The sequence below is a fragment of the Fusarium flagelliforme genome (genome assembly GCF_020744385.1).
Source record: "Fusarium flagelliforme strain FIESC 12 MPI-CAGE-AA-0113 chromosome Unknown B0J16scaffold_2, whole genome shotgun sequence".
NCBI classification, from domain to species: domain Eukaryota; kingdom Fungi; phylum Ascomycota; class Sordariomycetes; order Hypocreales; family Nectriaceae; genus Fusarium; species Fusarium flagelliforme.
In genome coordinates this window covers 61,241-84,277 of record NW_025763504.1, presented here as the reverse complement: position 1 = coordinate 84,277, position 23,037 = coordinate 61,241, and the positions used below count along the sequence as shown (strand labels likewise).

At 45.6% G+C, this 23,037-nt stretch overlaps 7 protein-coding genes across 7 annotated transcripts; 3 read left to right on the top strand and 4 right to left on the bottom strand.

Moving 5' to 3' along the window:
- Positions 1-424: 424 nt before the first annotated feature.
- On the bottom strand, positions 425-1,315 carry B0J16DRAFT_331692 (uncharacterized protein). Its single transcript, XM_046126617.1, has one exon. It carries the CDS (start codon positions 1,172-1,174, stop codon positions 695-697), a length of 480 nt encoding a protein of 159 aa, XP_045985638.1. The 5' UTR covers positions 1,175-1,315; the 3' UTR covers positions 425-694.
- Positions 1,316-1,706: 391 nt separating this feature from the next.
- Positions 1,707-3,886, top strand: B0J16DRAFT_393692 (uncharacterized protein). Its single transcript, XM_046132076.1, has 7 exons — positions 1,707-1,867; positions 1,906-2,833; positions 2,887-2,989; positions 3,053-3,147; positions 3,186-3,387; positions 3,435-3,576; positions 3,634-3,886. The coding sequence occupies exons 1-7, from the start codon at positions 1,795-1,797 to the stop codon at positions 3,864-3,866; spliced, it is 1,776 nt and encodes a 591-aa protein (XP_045985637.1). The 5' UTR covers positions 1,707-1,794; the 3' UTR covers positions 3,867-3,886.
- Positions 3,887-12,467: 8,581 nt separating this feature from the next.
- On the bottom strand, positions 12,468-13,630 carry B0J16DRAFT_393684 (uncharacterized protein; the record flags this gene model as incomplete). Its single annotated transcript, XM_046132075.1, has 3 exons — positions 12,468-13,101; positions 13,168-13,285; positions 13,387-13,630. 3 exons carry the CDS (start codon positions 13,628-13,630, stop codon positions 12,468-12,470), a joined length of 996 nt encoding a protein of 331 aa, XP_045985636.1.
- A 1,830-nt stretch (positions 13,631-15,460) lies between these two features.
- On the top strand, positions 15,461-16,080 carry B0J16DRAFT_315442 (uncharacterized protein; the record flags this gene model as incomplete). The annotated part of the gene is made up of 2 exons (XM_046125250.1): positions 15,461-15,725; positions 15,773-16,080. The coding sequence occupies 2 exons, from the start codon at positions 15,461-15,463 to the stop codon at positions 16,078-16,080; spliced, it is 573 nt and encodes a 190-aa protein (XP_045985635.1).
- A 1,429-nt stretch (positions 16,081-17,509) lies between these two features.
- B0J16DRAFT_49973 (RBP protein) lies at positions 17,510-18,374 on the top strand. Its single transcript, XM_046133941.1, has 2 exons — positions 17,510-17,951; positions 18,008-18,374. The coding sequence occupies exons 1-2, from the start codon at positions 17,807-17,809 to the stop codon at positions 18,268-18,270; spliced, it is 408 nt and encodes a 135-aa protein (XP_045985634.1). The 5' UTR covers positions 17,510-17,806; the 3' UTR covers positions 18,271-18,374.
- B0J16DRAFT_331683 (heterokaryon incompatibility protein-domain-containing protein) lies at positions 18,289-20,432 on the bottom strand. Its single transcript, XM_046126616.1, has one exon. The coding sequence runs from the start codon at positions 20,408-20,410 to the stop codon at positions 18,479-18,481; it is 1,932 nt and encodes a 643-aa protein (XP_045985633.1). The 5' UTR covers positions 20,411-20,432; the 3' UTR covers positions 18,289-18,478.
- A 1,254-nt stretch (positions 20,433-21,686) lies between these two features.
- On the bottom strand, positions 21,687-22,922 carry B0J16DRAFT_331681 (uncharacterized protein). Its single transcript, XM_046126615.1, has one exon. It carries the CDS (start codon positions 22,742-22,744, stop codon positions 21,887-21,889), a length of 858 nt encoding a protein of 285 aa, XP_045985632.1. The 5' UTR covers positions 22,745-22,922; the 3' UTR covers positions 21,687-21,886.
- Positions 22,923-23,037: the final 115 nt, after the last annotated feature.

The window sequence follows — 23,037 nt, the reverse complement described above, 5'->3', positions numbered from 1 at the left end:
GGGAGTCTACCATGGCGTCGTAGATTACGGTCGCGTGACCCCCGGCTTGCTTGAACATCAGTAATACTGATATGTCTTGAGGCTGAGGTTTCGATGAAATTGGGGTCTCTATACGAAGGAGGATTTGGGGACAGAGGTAGCGTAGTTGGTCCTGAATCGCAGTGATAGAGAGGACTGCCGACTCTATTGGTGTGATTTGGCGCTAAAGAAGGACCCTGTTTAAGGTTTTTTGAAGGTCAGTCATCAAGTCGTACAGTTCAAAGCAACACAATTGAATAACCACAGATATAACCTCCTTGCTGATGAAGGTTCAGGTCCAAAAGTATACACATAGTTATACCGAGTTAATAGTTAACAATAACCATAATGCATACCATAAAAGCTTTCCTCCTTCCCCCTAAGATGTTAGCTGTCAAACAATCCCTCCACATCAACATCCACATCAACATCCACATCAACATCAACATCAGCCAAGATGACATCCCTAAGAACGACAGTCGCCCCTGGGCACGACCCTGTCCAGGAGGACATCTACAACAACGCCCCCAAGATCACCAAGATCACCATCACACACAATTCGTATTTCAAGGAGTAAGAAGGACCCTGAACTGGCACTTGTCAGTTCATATGTATGATATAGATAATGAGAGCGCACATGCCTGATTCCTTTTCCATGGTAGCCTCGGATAGATTGTCATTGAAGGTCAACTTTAGTGTCAATCTCTTGCCCTTGCTCCGATGTCGACGGATGAGGGGCAAAAGACCGCAGATATTGGATTTCTGTCAGCACTGATTGGTGATGGCATATCATGATAGGGACCTGGCTATTGAAATCATCCAAATCGAATAAAGCCCATACTCCCCGACGGAACAGGGGTATCTTTCCCTTATGCGCCTCTGGTCTGCACCTTTCGACAATTCTGCCCACCTCAAGTAGTCCGTTATGTGCATCTTCTATAATACAGTTGAGGCGGTGCAGTTCGATTGGCATCCGTTCTAGGATGCCCAGATACCTGTCCCGCAAGGTAATTAGGTACTGAAGGTCTTCATCGCAGGTGCGGACCAGGCTCAGGCTTCGACGGACCTGGTTACTAGCTTGGCGGCTTCCGATTACTAGGTGAATGAGATGGTATGTAACACTGCTAAGAGCTCCTACAGGGATGACCTCTGCCATGTTGAAGGTACTGAATAATCTGGAGCGACGAGATGTGAGATGAAAAGGCAGCAACGAGGGTCAGTCCCAGGCCCAAGGTACTGGATTTTCAAGACAATGCCTAGCAGCAGAACGCCTGGGAGACGTAGATGCTAGTATGGATATGGTTAGTTTAATAACATCATCTCCGTTAGAACACGGAAAGTATATTACCCCTCTTTTTGTATTTACGCTTACGACCAAAATACACTAGGACACAAAGATTCTTTCAGCCGCATTAAGACTAGCTTCGAGTTCAGCTGCCATTTGTTACCGTGCCCCTGTGTCAACTACAAGTAGGTGAGAACGCAAACGCCGGAGCAATCCACAATCCACACTTAGAATCAGACAGAGCTCATGAGACCGACGACCCAGACCATGCCCGTCTAAGCCACATAAAAAGCCCGTGCGGAGAATTCCACTGGATGTAAAACCAAAAATTGGATGCCGTTAGTCCATCCATACTACTAGATTCTTTTATCATTCTTCATTCCCTAAATCTTTTTCTCGCTAGCCAGACCCTTAATCTTCAAGTCTTGGGAGATCGTACCTGCCTGACAAAAGCGGCTACGAAGGGCCACCAACCAACCCACCTGCCTATCATGGCCGAGAAACCAGATGTAACGGTAGCTATCGATTTTGGTACCACTTTCACAAGTACTATACCGCAGCATCGTATTCATAAGCTGTGAGGTTTGCTAATCATCACCTAGCTGTTGCATTCTTGTTGTCGAATGGAACGATCCACTGCTTCAACAACTGGCCTGGAAATAAAAACAGTGGTGAAACCAAGGTCCCCAGCCGTCTTGTCTACAATCATGACAATACAGTGTCTTCATGGGGTTTCTCCTCTTCTATTTATGATGACCCCTTACCAATTGGAAAGAAAGAGTATCCTTACTTCAAGATGTTCCTTGATGAGGAAACCTGCGAGGAGATGAGAATCGCAGGTCAGAGTTCAATCCGTAGTACGACTGAGGCTGCGAGATGCGTCACAGACTACCTTCAGCAGATATACCGGCACATCAAAATAACGTACGAGGAGATGACAGGCGCCAATTGGGCCAGCTCAGCCGTTGTCTTTCTTTTCAGTGTACCTACGACATGGAAAGGATTGGATGCGAGCAACACGCTCAAGGCTGCCATCAGAGCCGCAGGCTTCGGTACTGAAGGACCCCGTCACTCAGCGCAAATTGATCTCACTGAGGCAGAGGCCGCTGCTGTAGACACTCTCAAGAACGGCCTAGTCAAATTCAGCACTGGGGATGTGTTCCTTATTGTAGATGCCGGTGGTGGCACCACGGACTTTTCTTTGGTCCAGGTTACCAGTGTTCACAAAGGCCGAGCCCAGATGTCTCAGATTGCCGAGGTTGGTGGAATTGGAATCGGCTCGACTCTTATCGACTTTAGTTTCAGAAAGCTTGTTGAAGAGCGATTGGCTAAATGCCCCGACGTACCTTTCTATATTACGAACGGCCTCGCTGAGACGATGATGAACAGTCAGCATTTCAAACGTGTCAAGCACCTTTTTGGTGATCCTGCAGCCATTGCCCAGTCCTATAGAATTCTCATGCCCGGCGTCCCAAACAATTTCAGGCATGCCCGGCTTCGTGCTGAGGCAGGCTACATGCTATTCGATAGGTAGACTTGAATAGGAATAGAGTATTCGTGCTGTATAGCTAACTGCAACATAGGTCCGAGATACAGAGCCTTTTTGATCCCCATGTCGAGCGCATCTTGGCTGGGGTTCGTGGGCAATTGGCCTGGATGGTGCAGCAAGGGCGCACTGAGCAAGTGGTATGATCTTAAACCTAACACCCATCGCAGTCTCACACTAACTGTCGGTATAGATGTACGCAGTTCTGTCGGGAGAATTGGGCAGTTCCAAATATGTCCAAAGGCGGCTTAGGGAGTATTTCAGTCAATTCAGCCACCCAAACGCTCAGAATATTAAGGTTATAGTGAACAAGAACCAGAAAACCACTGTCGTCAGGGGCCTACTTGAAAACCAGCAGCGAAAGCTGGAAGATCCAGGTATCCCAGTTATCGCCACGTATGTGGCAAGAGTAAGTTACGGAGTAGTACGTCGGGAAAAGTACGATCCTACGGTTCACATAGGCGCACAGCTGGAGCCGGATCGATTTGACACGGCTCTGCAATGGGCTGATGGGCAAATAGAATGGCTCATTCGTAAGGTATGATTTAATACAGCTATGCGCACAGGTATTAACTGAATTCCAAGGGAGACAATATCGACTCTACGAAGCCGATAATGACGAGCTTCAGCAAACGACTACATCCTGGAGAGTCAACGATATCTGTCACCACCCAGATTGTTGCCTCAACAAGCGAGCTGAATTGGCTCCCCCAAAGCTTATTGAAGGGTATGTCAGAACAGCCTTACAGAATTGTCAAGTCGCACGGTTATCTAACAATCACAGCTGGAGTTAAAAAGCTCTGCCAAGTTCAGTGCACCCTCACAGACCTTGAACCAGAGGAGCTTGTTCTTGTTCAGAAGCGTGGTTGGCGTTTCTTCCGAAAGGGATATAAGTATTATGAGTGTAATTTTGATGTTCATCTCCTTGTATCTGCGGCTGACTTACGGTTTGAGTTGTGGTTTAAAGATAAGAAGTTTTCTCGAGGCCACGAGCCCATCAAGGTTAAATGGAATTAGACGAGTGATTCTAGTACAGAAATGGAAATGCTATGTGTTACATAACAGGATTCCCCAGGATCCATGGCCACAACTTTAAGCAACGACTGTGTCGGTAATATGCTTATCTACAAGCCCGTAGAGGACTTGGAACCGATGACAGATTCCTGACGCAAAGGCTCAATCATGCTCCAGGTGGTTTAGTGCCGGTGAGTGAGTTCTATCTAACTTGACATTAGACTGTAAGCCACATGGCGTCACGTGGTTTTTGACCTGCAAAAAGGCATACCATCAGCCGGTCCAGACCTTCCTAACTCAATTTTAGCTTGTAAGCAGCATGTCAGTCAGCACCTAGTTCTTAAAATGCAGCCACCAGCCGTTTTAACCCTGAGATTAACTAAAAACGGTTCGAAATGCAATGAAATGATAATATCCTCCACAAAGTGATGGAAATTTCAGTCGCCACATAACTCATCCAAGTTAACCTATAGCTACTAACTTATATATCTATCTTAACAGAGCTTAGTATTATTTTCTTTTTAGTTTAGTTAGTAGTGTGACGGTTAGGGTTCCCAAGGGATAAACTAGTCCGTACTAGGTTTATGTTGGCAGATGTGTAGGGCGTAGATACTGAGCGTTGCGAAGTGTCACGTCTCTTAATAGTGAATAGAGCGGGTTAGGCGTATTCAGGTAAAGAAGTCTTATTGATAGCTGGTGAGCTAAGTGTTCTATCTAGTGCTAAATGAATGTATATATATATGAGGTGGTTACGGTTGGAGTGACCGTGGTTAATGGTGACTGTGCTGGTTACTGTCTGTGATTGTAGTGTTTGGAGGTGACCATGGTGGAGTGGTCACGGCTTATGTTAGGAAGTGTGGTGGTGACCACATCTGATAGGGTGAAACTTGTGGGGTATACGTGACGTAACCGCGGGGATCGTAACACGATCTCTCCCCTTCTATGGTCTTGTCCTTAAGACCTGCATAACACTACTGTCTCCTATGTTGGTTCTCGTATGTCTAACCTAATCTTGTAAAAACCTGTGTTTCCGTGCTAACTATGTCATCTGCAGAGACTGCTTGTCGCAAACGTAGAGCTCTCTTGATTTTGTCCGAAGGTTACGTCGTTATGCCTTGTTCTTACTGCAAATTGAAAAGCGCGAAATGCGTTATGAAAGAGGGGCATAAGAATTGTTCTGAGTGTACGCGTCGTGGTCGCACTTGCGATGGTAAAGGAGTGTCGGTTGCTGAGGGTTCGTTGTTTTTTCTGTTGGTTTTTGATTTTTCACGCTAACCCTGGGTAGCGGATCGTTTGGTTCAGGCCAAGGCTCGTTTGGAAGCTGTTGAGGAAGCTACAGAAGAGGAGCTTCTGGATTTGCAACGTCAAGTAAATGAGAGGTTGTCAAAACTAATGCGTCTGCGTCGTCAGAAGCGGCTTCTTCAATCCAAGGGTATGAAGATGTTGGAGCAAGATATCCAGGCTAAGGGGGATCTTAAGTCATCGGTGGTTCCTTCGGCGGTGGAAGAATCTTCTTCTGTAGTTGATTCTATTGCTGCTGGGGCCGTGGATTTGATTGACTGGAACTCTATCTTTGTTGATGCTCCTTCCGAGTGGATTGACTCTGTTGTTGGTGAAAGTTCTTTAGAAGTCGTTGGGCACTGATGAGGTGCTCTGGGGGTTCCTATGTGTTTTCGTTTTCTGGGTAGTTCTTCCATTTCACTAAATACATTGTTTGCTTGTTTTCCTTTTTTATATCTCTAATTGCCTCTGCTTCGTAGACTTCTGGTCCTTCGATTCCTTCTGGTTCGTTGCCAACTTTGACTTGTATTGTGTCGGCGGCTGATTCGAGTAAGGAAATGTGAAAGATTGGATGGAGCCTAACTTTCGGTGTTAGGTCCAGTTTGTAGTTGTTTTCTGAGATTTTCTTGATGATTTTGTATGGTCCGATGTATTTGTAGTCCAGTTTGTGTGAAGGATGTTTTGTTTGTATGTTTTTTGTGGCTAGGTAGACCATCTCTCCCTCCTTGAAGGTTGGTTCTCCTACCTTCTTGGTGTCGTAGTATTTTTTTATTCGTTTTCTGACAAATTCTAGTTCTGTTTTCATTTCTTTATGTAGGTTTTTTAGTTCGTCTGCTTTTAAGATTGCAGCAGGGTTAATTGTGTCTGGTTCGCGACCGTTGTGGTAAGCGTCGGGAGTGAATCTGAAGTTTGTGTAAGCTGGTGTTAATTTCGTGCTTTCGTTGTAGGCAGTGTTGTAAGCTAGTTGTGCAACAGGTAGCTTCTTAACCTAGTTGTTTTGTCTGTAATTGATGTAGCATTGTAAGTATTGTTCTAGTACTTGGTTCATCTGTTCAGTTTGTCTGTCTGTCTGGGGTCTAAAGGCTGTCGATAGTCAGTGGTTGAGTCCTAGGTGCAACATAAGGGCTTGCTAGAACTTGGCTGCGAATGTCGGTCCTCTGTCCGATAGGATCTCGTTTGGTAATCCGTGTATGCTGACAATGTGTCGATAAAAGACATAGGAGAGTTCTTCTGCGTCTGTAGATTCTTTGTAGGGTAGGTAGTATGAGAATTTTGTGAGTTGGTCAACGATAACTATGATACTGTTGTAGAAAATTCCGGTCGAGGGTTCTTCTGACAGGGGTAATTTGGTTATGAAGTCTATGGTGATCGAGTCCTAAGGTCGTTGTGCTACTGGTAAAGGTTGCAGTTGGCCATATGGTTTGTGGCGTTGTGCTTTCGTTCGCATGCACACGTCGCATTGTTTGATCACCTTCTCCACTGTTTCTTTCATTTTCGGCCATCCATAGTGGTGTTGGATCCGTTTGAGGGTTTTTGTGATTCCCTGGTGTCTATGTAGGGGATGTTCGTGTATATCCCGTACTAATTGTTCTTGTAGTCTTGTAGGTACCCAGAATTTGTTCTTGTATAGGGTTCCTTCTGTTGTGGCGTAGTATCCGTCTTGTACCTCATGTCCTTGTACAGCGTTGTTTGCTCTGTAAATTTCCTTGATCAGGACGTTGCCGGTGAGTTGCGTTGTTGTTCTTGCAATGGTTCTCGCTGGGGTGGTGAATTGGTATTCCCCGTTCCTATTTTTCTTGAGGATTTGTTCTCTGGCTTTGCTTGTGACTCCTTCTTCGAAGTCCGGTCTGCGACTAATGGCGTCTGCGCGTCTATTGTCGGATCCTTTGCGATGTATGATTACGAAATCGAACTCGCATAGGTATTTAGCGTAGCGTAGTTGTCGTTGGTTTAGTTCTTGGGTTGTAGCGAAGTGGGATATGTTCTGGTGGTTAGTGTAGACCTTGATTTGATGGAGACTTCCCATAAGGTAGTGTCTGAATTCCTTGAAATAATTGATGATGGCTAGGAATTCTTTGTTGTAAATGGGGTAGTTGAGTTCTGCTCTATGTAACTTGTGAGAGTAGAAGGCGATGGGGTGTAGTATACCTTGATCGTCTTGTTGACCGATTTGTCCTCTTAGGGCAAAGTCTGAGGAGTCGGTCTCGAGTTCTATTTCTTTCTTTGGGTTGAAGATGATTAAAGCTGGTTCGCTTAATATAGCATCTTGTAGCTTTCCGAAAGCTTGCTGTGCTTTGTTGTGCTATATGAACTTAGTATCCTTCTTTGTGAGTTCCGTAAGAGGATTAGCTATTTTGCTGAAGTCTTTGATAAATCGTTGATAGTAGTTGGCGAAACCTAAGAAGCTTTGTACTTCCTTGACTGTGGTAGGTATAGGCTAGTCTTGTACTGCTGATATCTTTTTTTGGTCTATTTGAATTTCTCCTGGTGAGATGGTGTGTCCTAAGAAATCAACTTCTTTAATATGGAAGTGACTCTTTTCCGGTTCTACTAAAAGGTTTGTGTCCTGTAATGTTTTAAGGACCTTGTGGACGTGTTCCTGGTGTTCTTCTTTGTTATCTGAGAAGATTAGGATATTGTTAAGGTAGCATACTATAAATACATCTAGGTATTGCTGTAGAACATTGTTAATTATCCGTTGAAAGGTGGCTGGTGCGTTTGTAAGACCAAACGGCATGACTAAGTATTTGAATAGTCTAAATTTGGTTCTGAAGGTGGTTTTCCACTCGTTGCCTTCCTTGATGCGGATAAGGTTGTAAGCGCCTTTGAGGTCAAGAGCAGTGAAGATTTGTTTTCCCTGCAGTTGGTCCTTAAGTTCCGTAATGAGCGGAAGTGGGGTCCTGTCTTTGACGGTAAGGTCATTTAATTGTCTGTAATCTACAATAAGTTGTAGTTTTCCGTTTTTCTTAGGTATAAACATTACGGGAAATCCTGCTGAGGATGTTGATTCTTATATGTTACCTTTTCGGAGTTTATCTTCTAGGTAATCTTGGAGCGTAGTGAGTTCTAGCTCGTTGAGGTTGTAGATTTTCTGGAATGGTAGATCGTCTGATTTGAGTACGATCTTATGGTCCCAGCGACTGTGCTGCGGTACCTTGGTGTCTAATTCTTCTTTGAATAATTTCTTATAGCAATGGTACTCCTGTGGTACGTTCTTGAGTCTGTCTTCCGTGAGTGGTGTCTTTTGTTGTTCTAATTTCGTGTCGAGGTCGTGCAGCTGTGCGCCGAATGTCGCGACTATTCGTCTGATATGTCTTGTCTTGCCTTTTTCGTGTTTCTGTTGTGTCCCCTTTGGGGGTGGGTGAGAGTGTTTCTCACGCCGTACTTTGCTGGCTGCTTTAGTTGAAGTTTGAGATCTCTGTTCGTTGTCTGTTTCCGAATTGTCCTCTGTATCGGAGGGATCATCCATGCGGGTGATCTGGCTAGTCCTCCAATCAAATTGCGGGTTGTAGCGATGTAGCCATGGGTATCCTAAGAACAGGTTGAAGCCTGACGTTGGTGCGATGTTGAAGTTGATGTTGTGCCTTTGAGTTCTGACGAATACTTTCAAGTGATTAATCTCTCTAGTAATTTGTCCTCTGTTGTAGGCTGCTCTTTCTCCTTTGAAGTTTGTTAACGGGTTGGGCTTGTTTTTGTATTTCCATGGTAGCTGCAACTTGTTAACCGTGCGAGGGTTAATTATGTTGGATTCAGCTCCGCTATCCAGTAGTGCGTTTAGCCACGTTCCCTTGATTCGTACTTGTATTTCTAGGCAAGTTTGTTGACCGCAGGCGGTCCTTCTGAGAGCCTTTGAAAGCACTGCTGGCTTCGTGATTGCGCTTGTCTGCGGCTCTAGTACAGCAAGCTGTTGTCTTTTCCCGGTTAGTTGGGGTGTTGAAGATCGCATTCGCTATTGTAGCATAATGCGTCGTCTGGGCATTTATTTTCTGATTGTATGGCTTCTTGGCTTTCTGCGCTCATTTGCCATTCCTTGTTTTCCTGTTGTTCCCATTGTCGTAGGGTTTCAGGGTCCAGTGTGTCCCCTCTGTCGGGATTACCCTTCGTGTCTTGTTGCCATTTTCTGATGAGGCGCTCGTCGTCCTCTTCCCTGGTTCGCAGGTTTATCGGTGTAGTTGACTTTACTTGGTGTTTCTATTGATCGATGGAGCGTCTGTTTTGAATGTGCGCTAGTGCTTGTTCCCTGGTTTCGGTGTGGGTAGTAAACTTTATTACTTTATTCTCTAGGTATTGTTTGGATAGCCGGTATCCTATAGTGTTGATAATGATGTATGGCCTCTGGTGAACATGGGCTTTGGTGTTTAGTGGGAAGCAGTTGTTGCTTATTTTTTCTTGTCAGTGTAATGCGCAATAGTAAGCTGTGTACGATATCTACGAGATCTGATTGTGCTTGGGGCTGTTCGGGTATCGTTGTAGATCCTGGTAGGCCATAGGTCGTTGGATAGAACTGGTAGGTTTCTGTTCTTGCTCTGCGGTGATTGCCCTTATGTAGATGTCGTCGTCTTGTACTGTCTCAGCTTGTTCTTTTGCTCGTAGTACTGCTTCGCTGGTCTGGTCTTCCCATTTGTTGTTATAGTCGTGTTTCTGTTTCTAGGCCTGTGCCTTCTGGTGTTTGGTGGTTGTGGTCCCGTATTGCCTTTCTAGGTCTATTTGTACGGTACTGGCATAATTCGGGTCTTGGTAGTGTCGGTTGGGTCGCGTTCGCTTGGTTGGGATGTTGTTAATTGTAGTATTGACATTAGTCTGTCCTATTACTTCCTGAAGTGTTTTGATGGTTCTGTCTGACTGTGGAATAGGTAGTTTTGAGAAGGTTTGATCTATAAGTTGGTTTAGTCCTTGCGAGACTTCCTCTGGGGTTAGAGGTCCTTCCGGGTTAGGGGAGGTCTCTTTTCCCTTTCTTGCAACTGCAATCTTGCATCTAGTGTTTGTTGGGGTATTTGTTTCTGGTATAGGCTTCCAGCCTTGTTGCTTGCTTCTGCTTTTCTTTGAGATTTCCCTGCAATGTTCCTTAAACGCAGGGTCGTTTTCTTTTCTCTGTCTTATGTATTTGGCGTGTTTCTGGTTGTCTTCTTGTTGTTTCTTTATAAATTCTGGGTCTTTGAGAGCGTTGTAGCTCGGGTCTAGTTGCTGCCCGTCTGGGTAGTATTTGTTTAAAGTTTCTTAGTAGCTTATGAATGGGTCCCTGGGTTGTTCGGGCTTTTCTGACCAACTTTGGGTTGGTGAGGTGTTATATCCTGACCTAGTTATGGCTACTTGTTTTGGGGTGCGTATAGCTATTTGTGGTTCTTCCTGTGTGTTAGTTTGTTGAATGTTCTTACCTTTGGGTACTGGTTTGTACTTCTGGTTAGTTTTTATAGGGTTTCTGCATTCTGGTTCCCGGTGTCCTTTCTTGCTGCAGTTCTAGCAAGTAGGCGCTGGTCGTCCTATGCGTGTGGTGTTTACGTTTATAGGTCTAGCTTGAGTGCCGTAGGAAGTGTCGGGTTGTCGAGGCTTTCCTTGGTTGGCATGGTTGCGATTTCCATTTGAGTTGTTCTTATTCTAACTCGGGTTGTATGATCCTCCTTGTTTGCTGGCTTGCTTTTCTTTTTGTTGTTCGAACTGTTGGTTGTTGATTTCTATAGCCACAGCAGCGAGGTTGTTCAGGTTTTTGGGCTTGTCTCTGATGTAGACTATTGCGTCTTTGACTTCTGACTTGAGCCTAAGGTATACCTGTGCCATGTGGGCTGCTTCATTCTAATCAAGTTTAGCTGCTTGGAATCGGTACTCCGCGAGGTAAGCTGCTGCAGACCCTTTCTGGGTTAACTGTTGAATTTTCATTTTAGCTTCTTGTTTCTCATTGGTAATGCCGAAGGTATGCGTGAGTTCTTTTTCGAAGTGTTTGTATTTTTCGTAGACATAGGTAGTCATTTCTTTTCGGGCGTAAGGTGGATTGTTTACAAAATCTCTGACGATGGGTTCCATGAGTCTCTGAGCTTTGTCTTTGAGGAAGCTTATGGCGTGTCTGACTCTGAGTTTATTGGTGCTGAACTGAATTGGGTAGTACATCTGGTAGCTGCGTAGACTGGTGAGGAATCCTTGTAGTTTTTCTGGTTCGCCTCCATACGGGTCGGGTTGGCGAGGTTGAAGGATTTCTCCTGGGTCTTTTCCAGTTAAGGCGAGTGCTGCGGTGTGTTCGATGTGCTCCTTGTAGAGTCGTTGGCTTTTCTCTGCTTCCTTGCCGAGGATTTTGGCAATTCCAGCGATGTTGGTTACTCTTCCTTTCAGATCTTTAATCTTGGTTTTGGCTACTTTAGAGTTGTATCTGGCTGCGTTAAGAAGTTCGTTATGCTGTTTCTTGAGTTCTTGAATTTTTCGTTTGAGCTTGGTAACTTTATCCTTATGGCTGCTCGGATGAGCTAGGGCAATTTCTTCTTCTTCCTTATCTTTGGTGTCTATGGGGAGGTTGAGTTCCTCCTCTAGGGTAGGATGGGTGTTAGGTGGAGTTGCCTGAGATGGCTGTTGGCCATGGGGTGCGGTAGTGGGTTGGTTTGGAGTGGAAGGTGCCATTGCGTAGGTATTGCTTAGTGTTACGCGGTATAGTCTGAACAAGAGCTATTAACGTGTAATGGTTAGGGTTCCTAAGGGATAAACTAGTCTGTACTAGGTTTATGTTGGCAGATGTGTAGGGCGTAGATACTGAGCGTTGCGAAGTGTTACGTCTCTTAATAGTGAATAGAGCGGGTTAGGCGTATTTAGGTAAAGAAGTCTTATTGATAGCTGGTGAGCTAAGTGTTCTATCTAGTGCTAAATGAATGTATATATACATGAGGTGGTTACGGTTGGAGTGACCGTGGTTAATGGTGACTGTGCTGGTTACTGTCTGTGATTGTAGTGTTTGGAGGTGACTATGGTGGAGTGGTCACGGCTTATGTCAGGAAGTGTGGTGGTGACCACATCTGATAGGGTGAAACTTGTGGGGTACACGTGATGTAACCGCGGGGATCGTAACAAGTAGCTAATAATTAGTTTAGATTGTATTTAAGTTATAGTAATATAGAAAATAAAAGTATTAAGCGTTAATACTAAGTTCTATTTAGTAAAGCTTTTACTCTATTTTACCTTTTAAGTAATTTAAATTTAAGTTTATTAAAAAAGATTATATTTCAATTTAATGCTAGTAACTAGGTAATTATACTAAATAAATGTAGCCTGAAATACTAGATGCATACCTTGACCTGTTGTTGAAAATGGCATTATAACGCTGTGAAATATTCTAAATGCCCTGCCTTAGTTCAGCTCGGCGCGGTTGTTACCCATGCCCACTGGATTAGTAGCCGGTACCTCCTTTGGTTCATAAGTAATCTGGACATTACTGAACTGTTCAGGTTGAGGAGAAGTTGAGGGCATGTTTTGATAGTGTACACCAGCAGGGTTATATGTTGGCGAGCTAGGACTGGGACTAGCAGGCAGCCAAGTGGGGTTGCTAGTTTGAGCATTGTACACTGGTGGTGAAGCAAAGCTTGGCTGATGTGGTGGTTGATGTGGTGGCTGTGTGGTTGGACTGATGATTTGTTCAACTGGGGGCATATTCGTGGGCTTCTTCCGGCAGTAGAAGAAGATGCCAAGGATTACGAGAGCAACTATTGCGAGGCCACCGACAACACCACCGACAATAGCGCCGACGGGGGTTGGATTTGAAGATGATGTTGTAGATGTTGGTGGAATAGTGGTAGTCACGGTTGAAGTATCCGGTTCGGTTGAGGCGGATTCCACATCGGTTGTGCTGGTAAAAGGCGGGTAATCTTGCATATAGAATGTATCTTGGGCATTACTTTTGTAGCAATTGACGGCAGTGTATGTCATATCTCGATTCGCCCTCGACGACATGAAGATAGTCCAACATTGTGGATAGTCCGATGGGCTTGGGGAAACAGTCAGCACGCGGGTGATACACTCTCAGGGAAGAGACGGGTACAAACCAGCATACGGTTCCCGATGTACATTGGTCGGTGCTGCTTGTGTCCACGCTCGCAAAAGGAACGCAGACGGAGAAGAAGGTCGTAGAAGCACAATCGGATAGAGGCCCTTTACAACAGCCACGTATACTGCCATAGTTCACACATGACTCTCCTATTCCACCACATGTCGAAGTATCCGCTTTCACTTTGTTGGTAAATCTTTTACCGGGGCATGGAAGTTAACTGACATTTCCGTTCAACATTCCAACCGCAATAGTCTGAGGGCAGGGAATAATCTCGTGGAAATAGTCTCATTTCTAGAGTTGTTGGTGGCGATGTTGGGGCCGGCGATACTTCCCTCTCGAACTTCTCCAGCAGTTCAGCCATACTCGTCATCCTTGGGGACGGCAAAGTAGGCTCCGCCCTTCCCTCCGCGGCTAAAACATAGCTGACAATAGTAAGAGGGGGAATCAAATATATTAGAGAAGTCATCTTTATGTGCGATGATGAAATTGATGTGCGATGATCTGTCCCTGATACTGGCAAACCAAGAAAGCAAAGGGGACCACCTCGTTATTATATGCCTTATTTAGATGTCAGGAAAGATGTTCTGTACGTCGCATTTGATCATTTACAAGTTATGTCGTGTGCCATCCTCCGCTTGGAAACGGACGGAGATGGCGGCACGATGAGACAGGAGGGCTGCCGCATAGCTGCCCCTCCAATAGAAAGCCTTCCATGTAACGCCCGGGTGTTAGTGTTCCTTTCTGTCTTTTTTCTTGTTCAATGCCACATGGAAATTCTCAGGGGAATCATACAATGGGTGTTCAATACCTTAGCTTGCTGCACTCAACGGTACTATCAGACGTGTGGCTGTAGCTGTAGGACTAGGCTGAATGAACGTGACCACCCAACCTCTGATAGTCTTAGCGCGTCAAGAGATCACCATGACGGTCAAGTCATAGCATTGCAATACTGCTTCAGCTTTTCCCAAATCCTCCGATTGAGTTTATGATGGGCAGAGTTGGAAGTGACTCTGATTCGAGTTACCCACAGCACCGAAAGGTCAAGTATTCGCACTTTAGACAGATTAGATGAAGTTCTACGTCCGATCAACAGAATAAATTGCAGATGCATCATTTACGTAAACCTCGCCCGACACTACTCTCTCCAGCTTTTGTATATAAGGGCAAGAAATAAGGAACTCTCTTTCATGCGTAGAAAGGGCCAGCAGTCTTTAGCAAGGTAAAAGACGCAGTAATATTGCAAGTCTGAAGCGAACGTAGAGGGGACAGGTACAGTACCTTGCTCCACACTTTCCTATACTAAGACAGTTAGCTAGAAGCAGTCAGACACAATGCGGAGGATGGTGGCGTCGGGGTGTCGTTCTAGAATTACAAAGTGGCTAGATCGATGATGACTGGCTGACAAGGCGTTTTTGCTGCCCGTCACAGACCGGGGCTGTCATCAATTCCTTGCCCCCGAACCTATACGGAAAGATTTCACGTTGTATCATTTTTGACAATTACACAGTGGACATACTTTACTTTGCAGCAGAGCCGACATTTGTGAGTAACTCCTTGCTTACCATAATCACTTCTGTCCAGTAGTTGTCATACCTGAATACCACTATCGACTCTTCGACACGGGTTCTGGTCTACAACTCGAGGGATCCTTGATCTAATGTGATGTTTATTCGATAAGAAATGGGAGTTCCTGAACGTCGGGCCCATCGCCTGCCCTAGCCGATGATGGGCCGAATGTGGATGTAAATGTGAGGGTCTTACATGTGTTCCGCAAAAATACGGAAGGCCAAGAAGCCGGTACACGCTAGGGTTGCCGCAGAGCCTCCGTCAGGTAGCGGGATACTAACAAATTGTGCTTATAACCTTAAGACTAAAGCTAAAATATAACCCAACTTTTAACTTTAAGAGAAATACATAACCTATCTAGGCGGCAGCTTTTGAATTTATGTCTCAGCCAGGTTGCATCAAAAGAGATGTTGTTATTTCGTAATAGCCAAGCCTGGTTTCAGGCCTACAGTATAGTTTATAATGCAAAAAGAGACAATGCCTTTTCTTGAGACTCACATGTTAATATTATATATACGTAATTACAATAAACGGAGAACTCACTCCGGGGTGGTTAAACCTAACTTGTAACACGAGATTTTCATACTGCACCTCCATTATAGAGTTCAGTAAATTCTACAAGTACTTAAAGAGCCGTTTCTCACGATATTCACTCTTTTTCTCTTCCTTCCTTACTTATTCTTCATTTACCTTCCCTAGCCTAGGTCAATTATCACATATCTGATTAGCCATGATGCAGCAATTCCTCCTTATGTTGTCTCTGGCTCACTACGCACTCTCATTTGCCGATTTTCCGAACCTTGCAGCCGTCGATGACCCAACAGCAGCAGCAGAATCTGCTTGCGCCACAGTTGTCTCTGTCTACAATCACTGCACTAAGGTACTCCCTTCCAATGCCCCAACTGAAGCCTCTGCTTCATGCCTTTGCTGTGACTCGACAAAAAACATACACTCCGAATACACAGTGTGTGCCGAAGCTTTAGTTACTCTTACTGGTTTGTTCCATCTTATTCTGAACGAGATTAATACTTACAGCTTGCAGGGCTTTTCTACGCCGCCTCGGGTTGCGACGCGGCAGGGGATATATGCACCGGGGGTGCCGCAGAGGCAACACCTAGCTCATCTGATGAGACATCTCCGGATACCTCAGCTGTCGAAACTACATCCGAAGCAAACATTCAGCCGGACTCTACACAACCAGGAACTACTACCGAACCTACTTCCACAAGTGTCATCCCGACTGAGTCGGCTGTTCAAACTGCCGCTGCGCCAAGTGACAAGATGTATTCAATGCACGCCATGAGCTTCATTCTCGCTTTCTTCCTGGCGTACTGGGTCTTTGGCGCATAAGGCTATTGAACAGTGTTGTGTTTGGTGTGCAGCTAGCTGGAACACCAGGGAGGAGTAACTGGTTCTGTGTCAGTTTAACTTATGCAAGGTTCTCTCGTTCTAGTCTCGTTTGACCCGCGTTCGATGTAGATGGACGGAGACGCATGTTGATCTGGGTCTACGATCAAATAATATGTCAATATATTTTTTCTTTTTCATAAGATGACAGGATCTGAACGCACCGGTAGCTGGTTTATGTATGTACTGGATGGAATTGTAACTACAGAAAATAATAATCATCGAGTTTGGATAGATGCATGATTCATACTGTGAGACAGGGGTCAGCACAAGCCGACCAATAATGAAAAGAATCTTACTCAAGTATTATGAATACAAGTCAAGTAAGCCCGTGACCGCTTGTCGTTTGTTAGTTCTCCCCTTTCCATGATTTATTTGTATACCCGTGTCCTGGCTGATATGACTTCCCGCATCCCGCCTTTCCCAGAACCTGCCGTGTACACTGAAAGTTTTTGTGCACGATGTTTGAGTCTTGACCTCTACTCAATCTCATCCAGGTCCTGGCCTTCCGATAAACAAGGCTTCGAAGATGCGATACTGACAATAGACGGCACTACAGATGACAGTTGGGCGTCTCCGTCGTGTGCTCTGTGTCAGCTTTTTAAATCATGCGCTCCTCCGATTTTGGATACGTCGATGGCATGGCGAAACGAGCGATCTATAATCCTTCGTAATCCGGAATCTACTGGGGAGATGATCGGGGATGTCACGAAATCACGACATGTCCTTGCTGTTAAAAACAGACATAGCTCGCAACAACCTAGTGCAGATAAAAGTGTCTGTCTACAGTCTGATTCGGCTCCGACAATTAGAATCTTGGATAAGACTGAGTTTTAAAAACAGGACCCGGCTCAAATATCAATTGACAGATCAGAGAGCACTGTATTTCCTGTTATCTCCCCCCAGTCACGCTTCCGTTTTCATCCATTCCTCGGTCCGTAGATTTAATCCTTACGGGATGACTTCAGACCGTCGAACCTAAATCTCGGCCCGCCGGGACTATCCGATAACCCAACCAATCGAGTGTCACAATTCGTTCGCAGTCTTCCTTAATCAAGTTGTAAGCTTGGCTGATCACAAGCAGATCACGATCTGGGTCCCATCTCGGTCATTGTATACATAAGCGGAAAGGCCAATTAGAGTAAAGTCAAATTAATTTTATATGTTAACTCCAGTCCGCCTTTTTGGAACTGCAGAAGATCATCATTGGCTATTTGAGCTACTGCCCTGCCGTCTCCTGGAATGAGGATCGGGTTTAACTCCGGACGAAAGGTCCAATTACGAGTCAGCATCATTGAAACGTGCTTAAATCTAATGAAACCTGGCACATGCAAATGGACATTGGGTGGGGCACTTTCTCAATTGGGCTACTATGCAAAAGCCGATCTGACCAAGAGCGGAAACGCAAAGCAAGATGAGATGCAAAGAGGCTGACTAGTAGAGCTCAACTTTTCAGCCGCCTTATCATAGATCGAAGCGGTGAGTGTTGTCCGAACAATATGTGGAAGGTGGAAGTCACCATATCTCATAAATGACATTGCTGTGATATGGTTATTTAAACCCTTGAATAGCCCTTCGATATCCATCACATTCACTTATCAAGTCATTTATCACAACTAACTAAGAACTACTACAAATCTCATTCAATTTCCGCAACCCCGAAACCACCATGCACGCCCTCCCCGCTCATCAAAGGCCATTCGACCTGCCAACACCTTCCGAGCGAGTAATGTGTTCGAACGGCAATGAAGCGTATCGCTGGGTTCTCACCGAGAGTGAACGTGTCCACATGGCAGAGATGCTTGGTGTCGACAGTAAGTATAAGTCCAAGGTGACACGGACGTTGACTGCATTTGCTAACAAGAAACAGAGAGTTCTATCGGCCTCCGAGGCAACGTGATGAATCGAGATCGCATGGTTTGTGAAGGGTGTGGTAAACACTCGGGACTTGACGATATGGTTCATAATGCGCTTTACGCCGGGATCCACTCTGCATCCTTCCTGAAAGAGATTGTTGTCGATGGCAAACCTCCCGGCAGCGGAAGTCCTGCGCACGAGATCTTCTGCTCGAATTGCAATACTAAGCATCACGATGTTGGATACTGGGAGGGTGTGGAACCCTGGAGTGAATAGATAGAATCTTAGTTGGGTGCCTAACTTCTAATCAATTGACTGGTAATTTTGCATACAGCGACCCGATTTATGCTCCTGCAAATGTCTAATCTTGTTGATGAACGCGTCAGTGACATTTACCTTTCCGGAGGATAAGGCTTGAGGGGGACCTCTTAATTCCCAACTGGATCAGGAATCACCTTTACCCGGTATCTTCCCCCAAGGTTGCCTATGATACCAGGGTGATGTCCTTCTCTTCATATCCGGACTGCCCAGCACGACACGCCATAACCGCCTGACCATCCATAAACCCATACACATAACACTCTCCAACCAACTGATATTCCCCCTCAGCACCTTTCGGCCTGAGAACAAAAGGAACATCCGCACCTAGTAGCACAGCACATACATCACCAGACCCCATAGCGGAAGGTCCCATTCCCCAATATCCATCAATTGTATTGAAGAAGCGCCGATTCATGGCATGAGACTTAAAGCTCGGAGTGAATGCTTTGCGAACCTCTAAAACAGTATTCAGATTCCAGAAGCCATCGCCATCTTTTGGCTTCAGGTGAGCTTGGTAGAAGGTATTGTTGAGATGCATGCAATATCCTGCCAACTGCTCAACTACTCGTTCGCGACCATCCATGGGTTGATTTCCTTTAGTCTTGTAGTGACATGCAAGTGTCGATGCAAATGCCATCATTGTCTCGATTGGTCGATACGGGTGTGGTTTCTGACTTGCTATGTCCCAGCATATATCGAGGAGCTGCGCTCCAAAATCCTTGTCCTCTTCGAAGTCGGGTGCCGTCATTGTTCTTGTGAACTGATCAATCTGGCCAATGATGATACCGGATATCTTCAATTGATCTCCATTAACCTGAACTTTGGGAGGCGTCTGCTCCTCCTTTCGAAGACTAGCATCCCATGCTTCCCAGTAAGCATCAGCATGGCTTTCCGTTTTTTCGTTCCATCTAGGTACCCAATTCGGATGATCAGATCCATGCTTCAGACTAGCCTCTGTCTGGTGAGCCTGCACTAAGAAGTTCAGTGAGTCCTGAGCTAGACTGGCAGCCAACAATCGACGCTGTTCCTGTACATCTATTGAATAGTTTGCCTGCAACCACGGCTTGTTTGTAACAGGGTTCCTAGCTTTCGGATGACCAAGAAAGGCATAGACGTGATCCAATTGATTGGTAGCATTGAAGTACCTCGAAGCTTCCAAGACAAGGACAAAGTCGAGGGTGCATTGACTAGCAAGAAGCTCGGCACAAGCTCTTAGCAGTGGTGTTCGGTGTATCCACGAGTCTGTCCTTTCATAGGTAGACCATACATTCCAAACAGCATACAAAGGAGCACCCGAGAGCTTTTGGGACGTGTCGGGGCCCAATGCATGTCTAAGCTCCTCATGGTAGTAGACGTTCCAAATAAACGCTGCAATCTCGCTGAACTCGATAGTGCTGTCTCCCCAAGTCGCCGTGGCTGACCTCGCAAGGCCGACTTCTTGGAGAACCCACACCCGAGAGAACCAAGAAAGATCGAAGAGTCTCCCCACACAGTCTTTTCCGTTAGCGCCGAGCACAGAGGCGTGGACTGATCTTCGTCCATAGGGCCTCGCCATTGGACGCGGCTCCGGGCATGATTCAGTTCTCATATATACTGTAGGTACCTCCTCTTCGTCGGGATAGAAATACTCTTTGTCCGTTCTCGTGTGTATTTTGTAATTGATAGTCTCAAGACAGCGAAATGCCTCAGTTGCAGAGTGTTCAGGATCAGGGCCAAGCCACACAACCACATGATGCGCTTTAGTGTAGATAGCACCCATCAGATCAACCTGATGACCCTTTTCATCATTGTCATTCTGGTTGATGCAAATAGCATCCGCCCATGCAATTTCCACTGCATCAGTCTTTCGTAGTCGGCGGAGGCCATCCGAGAGACTTCTTGTGATTTTGCAAGCGTGTCCTCCAATTTCGATGTCGCCGACCTTATCTGGATTGCCCCAGACGTATGAGAGTGCCGTGTATGGTGTTGCGTCGTCTAGATTGGACACGAAGAGTTCAGACACTAGGGCATCGTCGGGAGAGCCTGGCAAGATTTTGAGCGATCTGAAGTTACGTCCCGGTGGTATGGTCGTGTATGTGAAAGATTGAGAATCCATGGCTGAGTCATTGATGTAAGAGCTTATGGTTAAGGTTTGACAACAGGAAAGGAATCAAGTGTCAGATAAATACTTAGTGGTGAAAACCCCACAGTTGGGCAAACCAGTAGAGCGGGGTATTCAGACATCAAGGTAAGGTTGCTACTTGCTCTGCTAGATACGTGGAGTAGACTTGATCATGAAAACGCGGCTGAAGTATAATAAATATAATGATAATTACAATCGATTGAATATTGCCATAAACCTCTCAATAGATCTAGTATCTAAACCTATCTTACTATCTAGAGAAGCCATCAATGATAGTAAAGTAAAGTACAGAATGACTTTCACAAGATAATGCAGTCGTCATCCCCTCTACATACTGAGCATGCATTGGCTGCGCTTTTTTTGTATCGCCTGGTGCAGTGTGGACAAGTATCTTACATAGTCAGCAAGCCGCATGTAGCGCAAGTGGTTCTCAGATGAAGACTTACGATATGCACACCATGGTGAAATTTTGGTATCATAGTAGAGGCGGAGGTAGTCGCAGCCGCCTGCTCTGCATTTGATAGCGTTAGGCATGGCTTGGACTGGGGCCTTGCCTAGAAAAACACGAAGGAAACAGAGGAGACAGGATTAGGAAAAGGAATAATGAAGGCAAAAGAATGTTTGTTTAGAAGGAGTGGGGACCGTATATACTTAACAGACTTTCAGCTAACATTCACAATCATTCATCTGTCAGATTGGCATGGCGCCTAATAGGAATGATGATCCAATGATTTGGAGCTTGAAGCTTGTTTCAACCTGTGCCGCACATTCGCAGCGTAAGCCGAGTAGGCAGTAGCCTTGCCCGCGTCGTAATGCTTATACCCCCTCCTACCTTTCGCATGTTGAACGTGGCCTGATTGCAGTCTTGCAGGGCGAAACATGGTTGGTTGTGAAGAGTCGGTGTCATTGGCGGCATTTGCACAATTGCCATCCTTCACGATATCATCTGCCCCGGGGATACCGTTATTGTGTAGCAAATGCTACCCCAACTGGGCTGTTGAATCAAACATGCATGGCACTATTGTTCATCATATGCAGTGTTACGCTCTAAGTAGCATTTTCAACACAGATTATCGCTATAACAAGGCTGCCGAGAAATGAGGCAGCAATTGAATCGAGATGAGACACTATCAGATCATGTCAAGTTAGGCAGGTAAGGTCCCACTTACTATTTAAAGAATGATCTCAGAGCCTGTCGGAACATCATCAAAGTGCAAAGCGACACTGATTAGGAACACAGAGTCAGGGCTCGCCATTTAGTAGTGTCATTAATCTCAATTTTAACTGAGATGATGTGTCCTCAACAATCTATAACTGCAATAGCTATGTACATGAATGGTAAATCGTATCCCTATTACCTAGTCTACTACTTGAAGTTGAACAGGTCAAATTCGAAGGTCTGGGCAGTGGTTTCAAAGCTCAATCACCCATTTCAACCGAATTCTCCCACTAGTCACCCTGCGGTTCCGGGCCAACTGGCAGTCTGAAGCGAACAGCTGTATGTCCCTCATATGAGGCAACTTCCTCGTGCATATTTCCATAGAAGTTGGTGCTAATATCAGGCAGGAACCAAAAGATCTCAGTCGGCCCTACCTCGGAAGAGCAGGTGAGGATAGATTGAACGTCAGCTGAGCAAGTAATAAAGTGCCAAACTGAATTTTCCTCAATGGCGCTGTCCGTCTCGAAAATGAATCCGTAGTTGGGGCCGTCGGGAATAACGGTGTAGGCATAGCGCTTTGAGCCGTCGGGAAGGGTAAGGTAAAGACGAGAGGTGTCAGCCTCGAGGGCAAAGCTTGCCACGGTCGAATCTGTTTCTGTTGTACCGATGAAACCATCCGACTGTAGGAAGACTGGAACCTCATCTCCATCATTATAACGGGCATAGAGAGTGGTCACAGGAGGAGCGGCTGTGGTTGTAGTTTCAGCGGCGGTAGTGGTAGTCGAATCCTCGGCGACTGTGGTGGTAGTGATCTCTTCAAGGACGACGGTGCTTGTCTCAGCCAGTGTAGTCGTCGTTGACTCATCGACCAGCATTGTGGTGGTAGTCTCAGCAAGTGTAGCACTGCTGGACTCTTCAGCTAGCGCACTGGTGGTAGACGCCTCAGGCATGGTAATGCTGGTTTCCTCCTCAGTAGTAGCGGTGGACACGTCACTGAAGGCGACAGTTGATGAGAGTTGTTCAGTGACAACGGTGGTAGTGGTCACACCGACCGAGGTGGTCGTCAGAGGTCTGCATGGCCCCGCAAGAGCGAAGCCCGCCTGTGTAGAGACGAGGCAAATAGCGAGAGACTGGAGGGAGAAACGCATATTTGGAAAGAGAGGACGTGGCTAAGTGACCACAGATCGTGCAAATGAATGTGAATTGAGAAGGATAAGTTGGAGAATTGAATTAGTTGATGATATGGGATTTTAAAGAAAACGCGTCTTGGTCTCCTTAATTTCCCATGCATTCAGCTTGTTGAGCTATGAAAACTATTGAATAGCTTGAACCTTTGGAGATTAGTGATGAACCTTTCTGCCAACGGCGCTGTTTTAATAGCTTAGTTTAATCGAAGGTAGTTAGACACCTGCCAGTCAGGGTTAGTGTGGATCGGGATAAG

Excerpts from the sequence above, each read along its gene's own strand:
- B0J16DRAFT_393692 (XM_046132076.1), top strand. The coding sequence starts at position 1,795 with ATGGCCGAGAAACCAGATGTAACGGTAGCTATCGATTTTGGTACCACT. Across the intron at positions 1,868-1,905 it reads AAGTACTATACCGCAGCATC|CTGTTGCATTCTTGTTGTCG; the intron begins GTATTCATAAGC and ends ATCATCACCTAG. Across the intron at positions 2,834-2,886 it reads GGCTACATGCTATTCGATAG|GTCCGAGATACAGAGCCTTT; the intron begins GTAGACTTGAAT and ends ACTGCAACATAG.
- B0J16DRAFT_331683 (XM_046126616.1), bottom strand. The coding sequence starts at position 20,410 with ATGGATTCTCAATCTTTCACATACACGACCATACCACCGGGACGTAAC.
- B0J16DRAFT_331681 (XM_046126615.1), bottom strand. The coding sequence starts at position 22,744 with ATGCGTTTCTCCCTCCAGTCTCTCGCTATTTGCCTCGTCTCTACACAG.
- B0J16DRAFT_49973 (XM_046133941.1), top strand. The coding sequence starts at position 17,807 with ATGCACGCCCTCCCCGCTCATCAAAGGCCATTCGACCTGCCAACACCT. Across the intron at positions 17,952-18,007 it reads AGAGATGCTTGGTGTCGACA|AGAGTTCTATCGGCCTCCGA; the intron begins GTAAGTATAAGT and ends AACAAGAAACAG.
- B0J16DRAFT_331692 (XM_046126617.1), bottom strand. The coding sequence starts at position 1,174 with ATGGCAGAGGTCATCCCTGTAGGAGCTCTTAGCAGTGTTACATACCAT.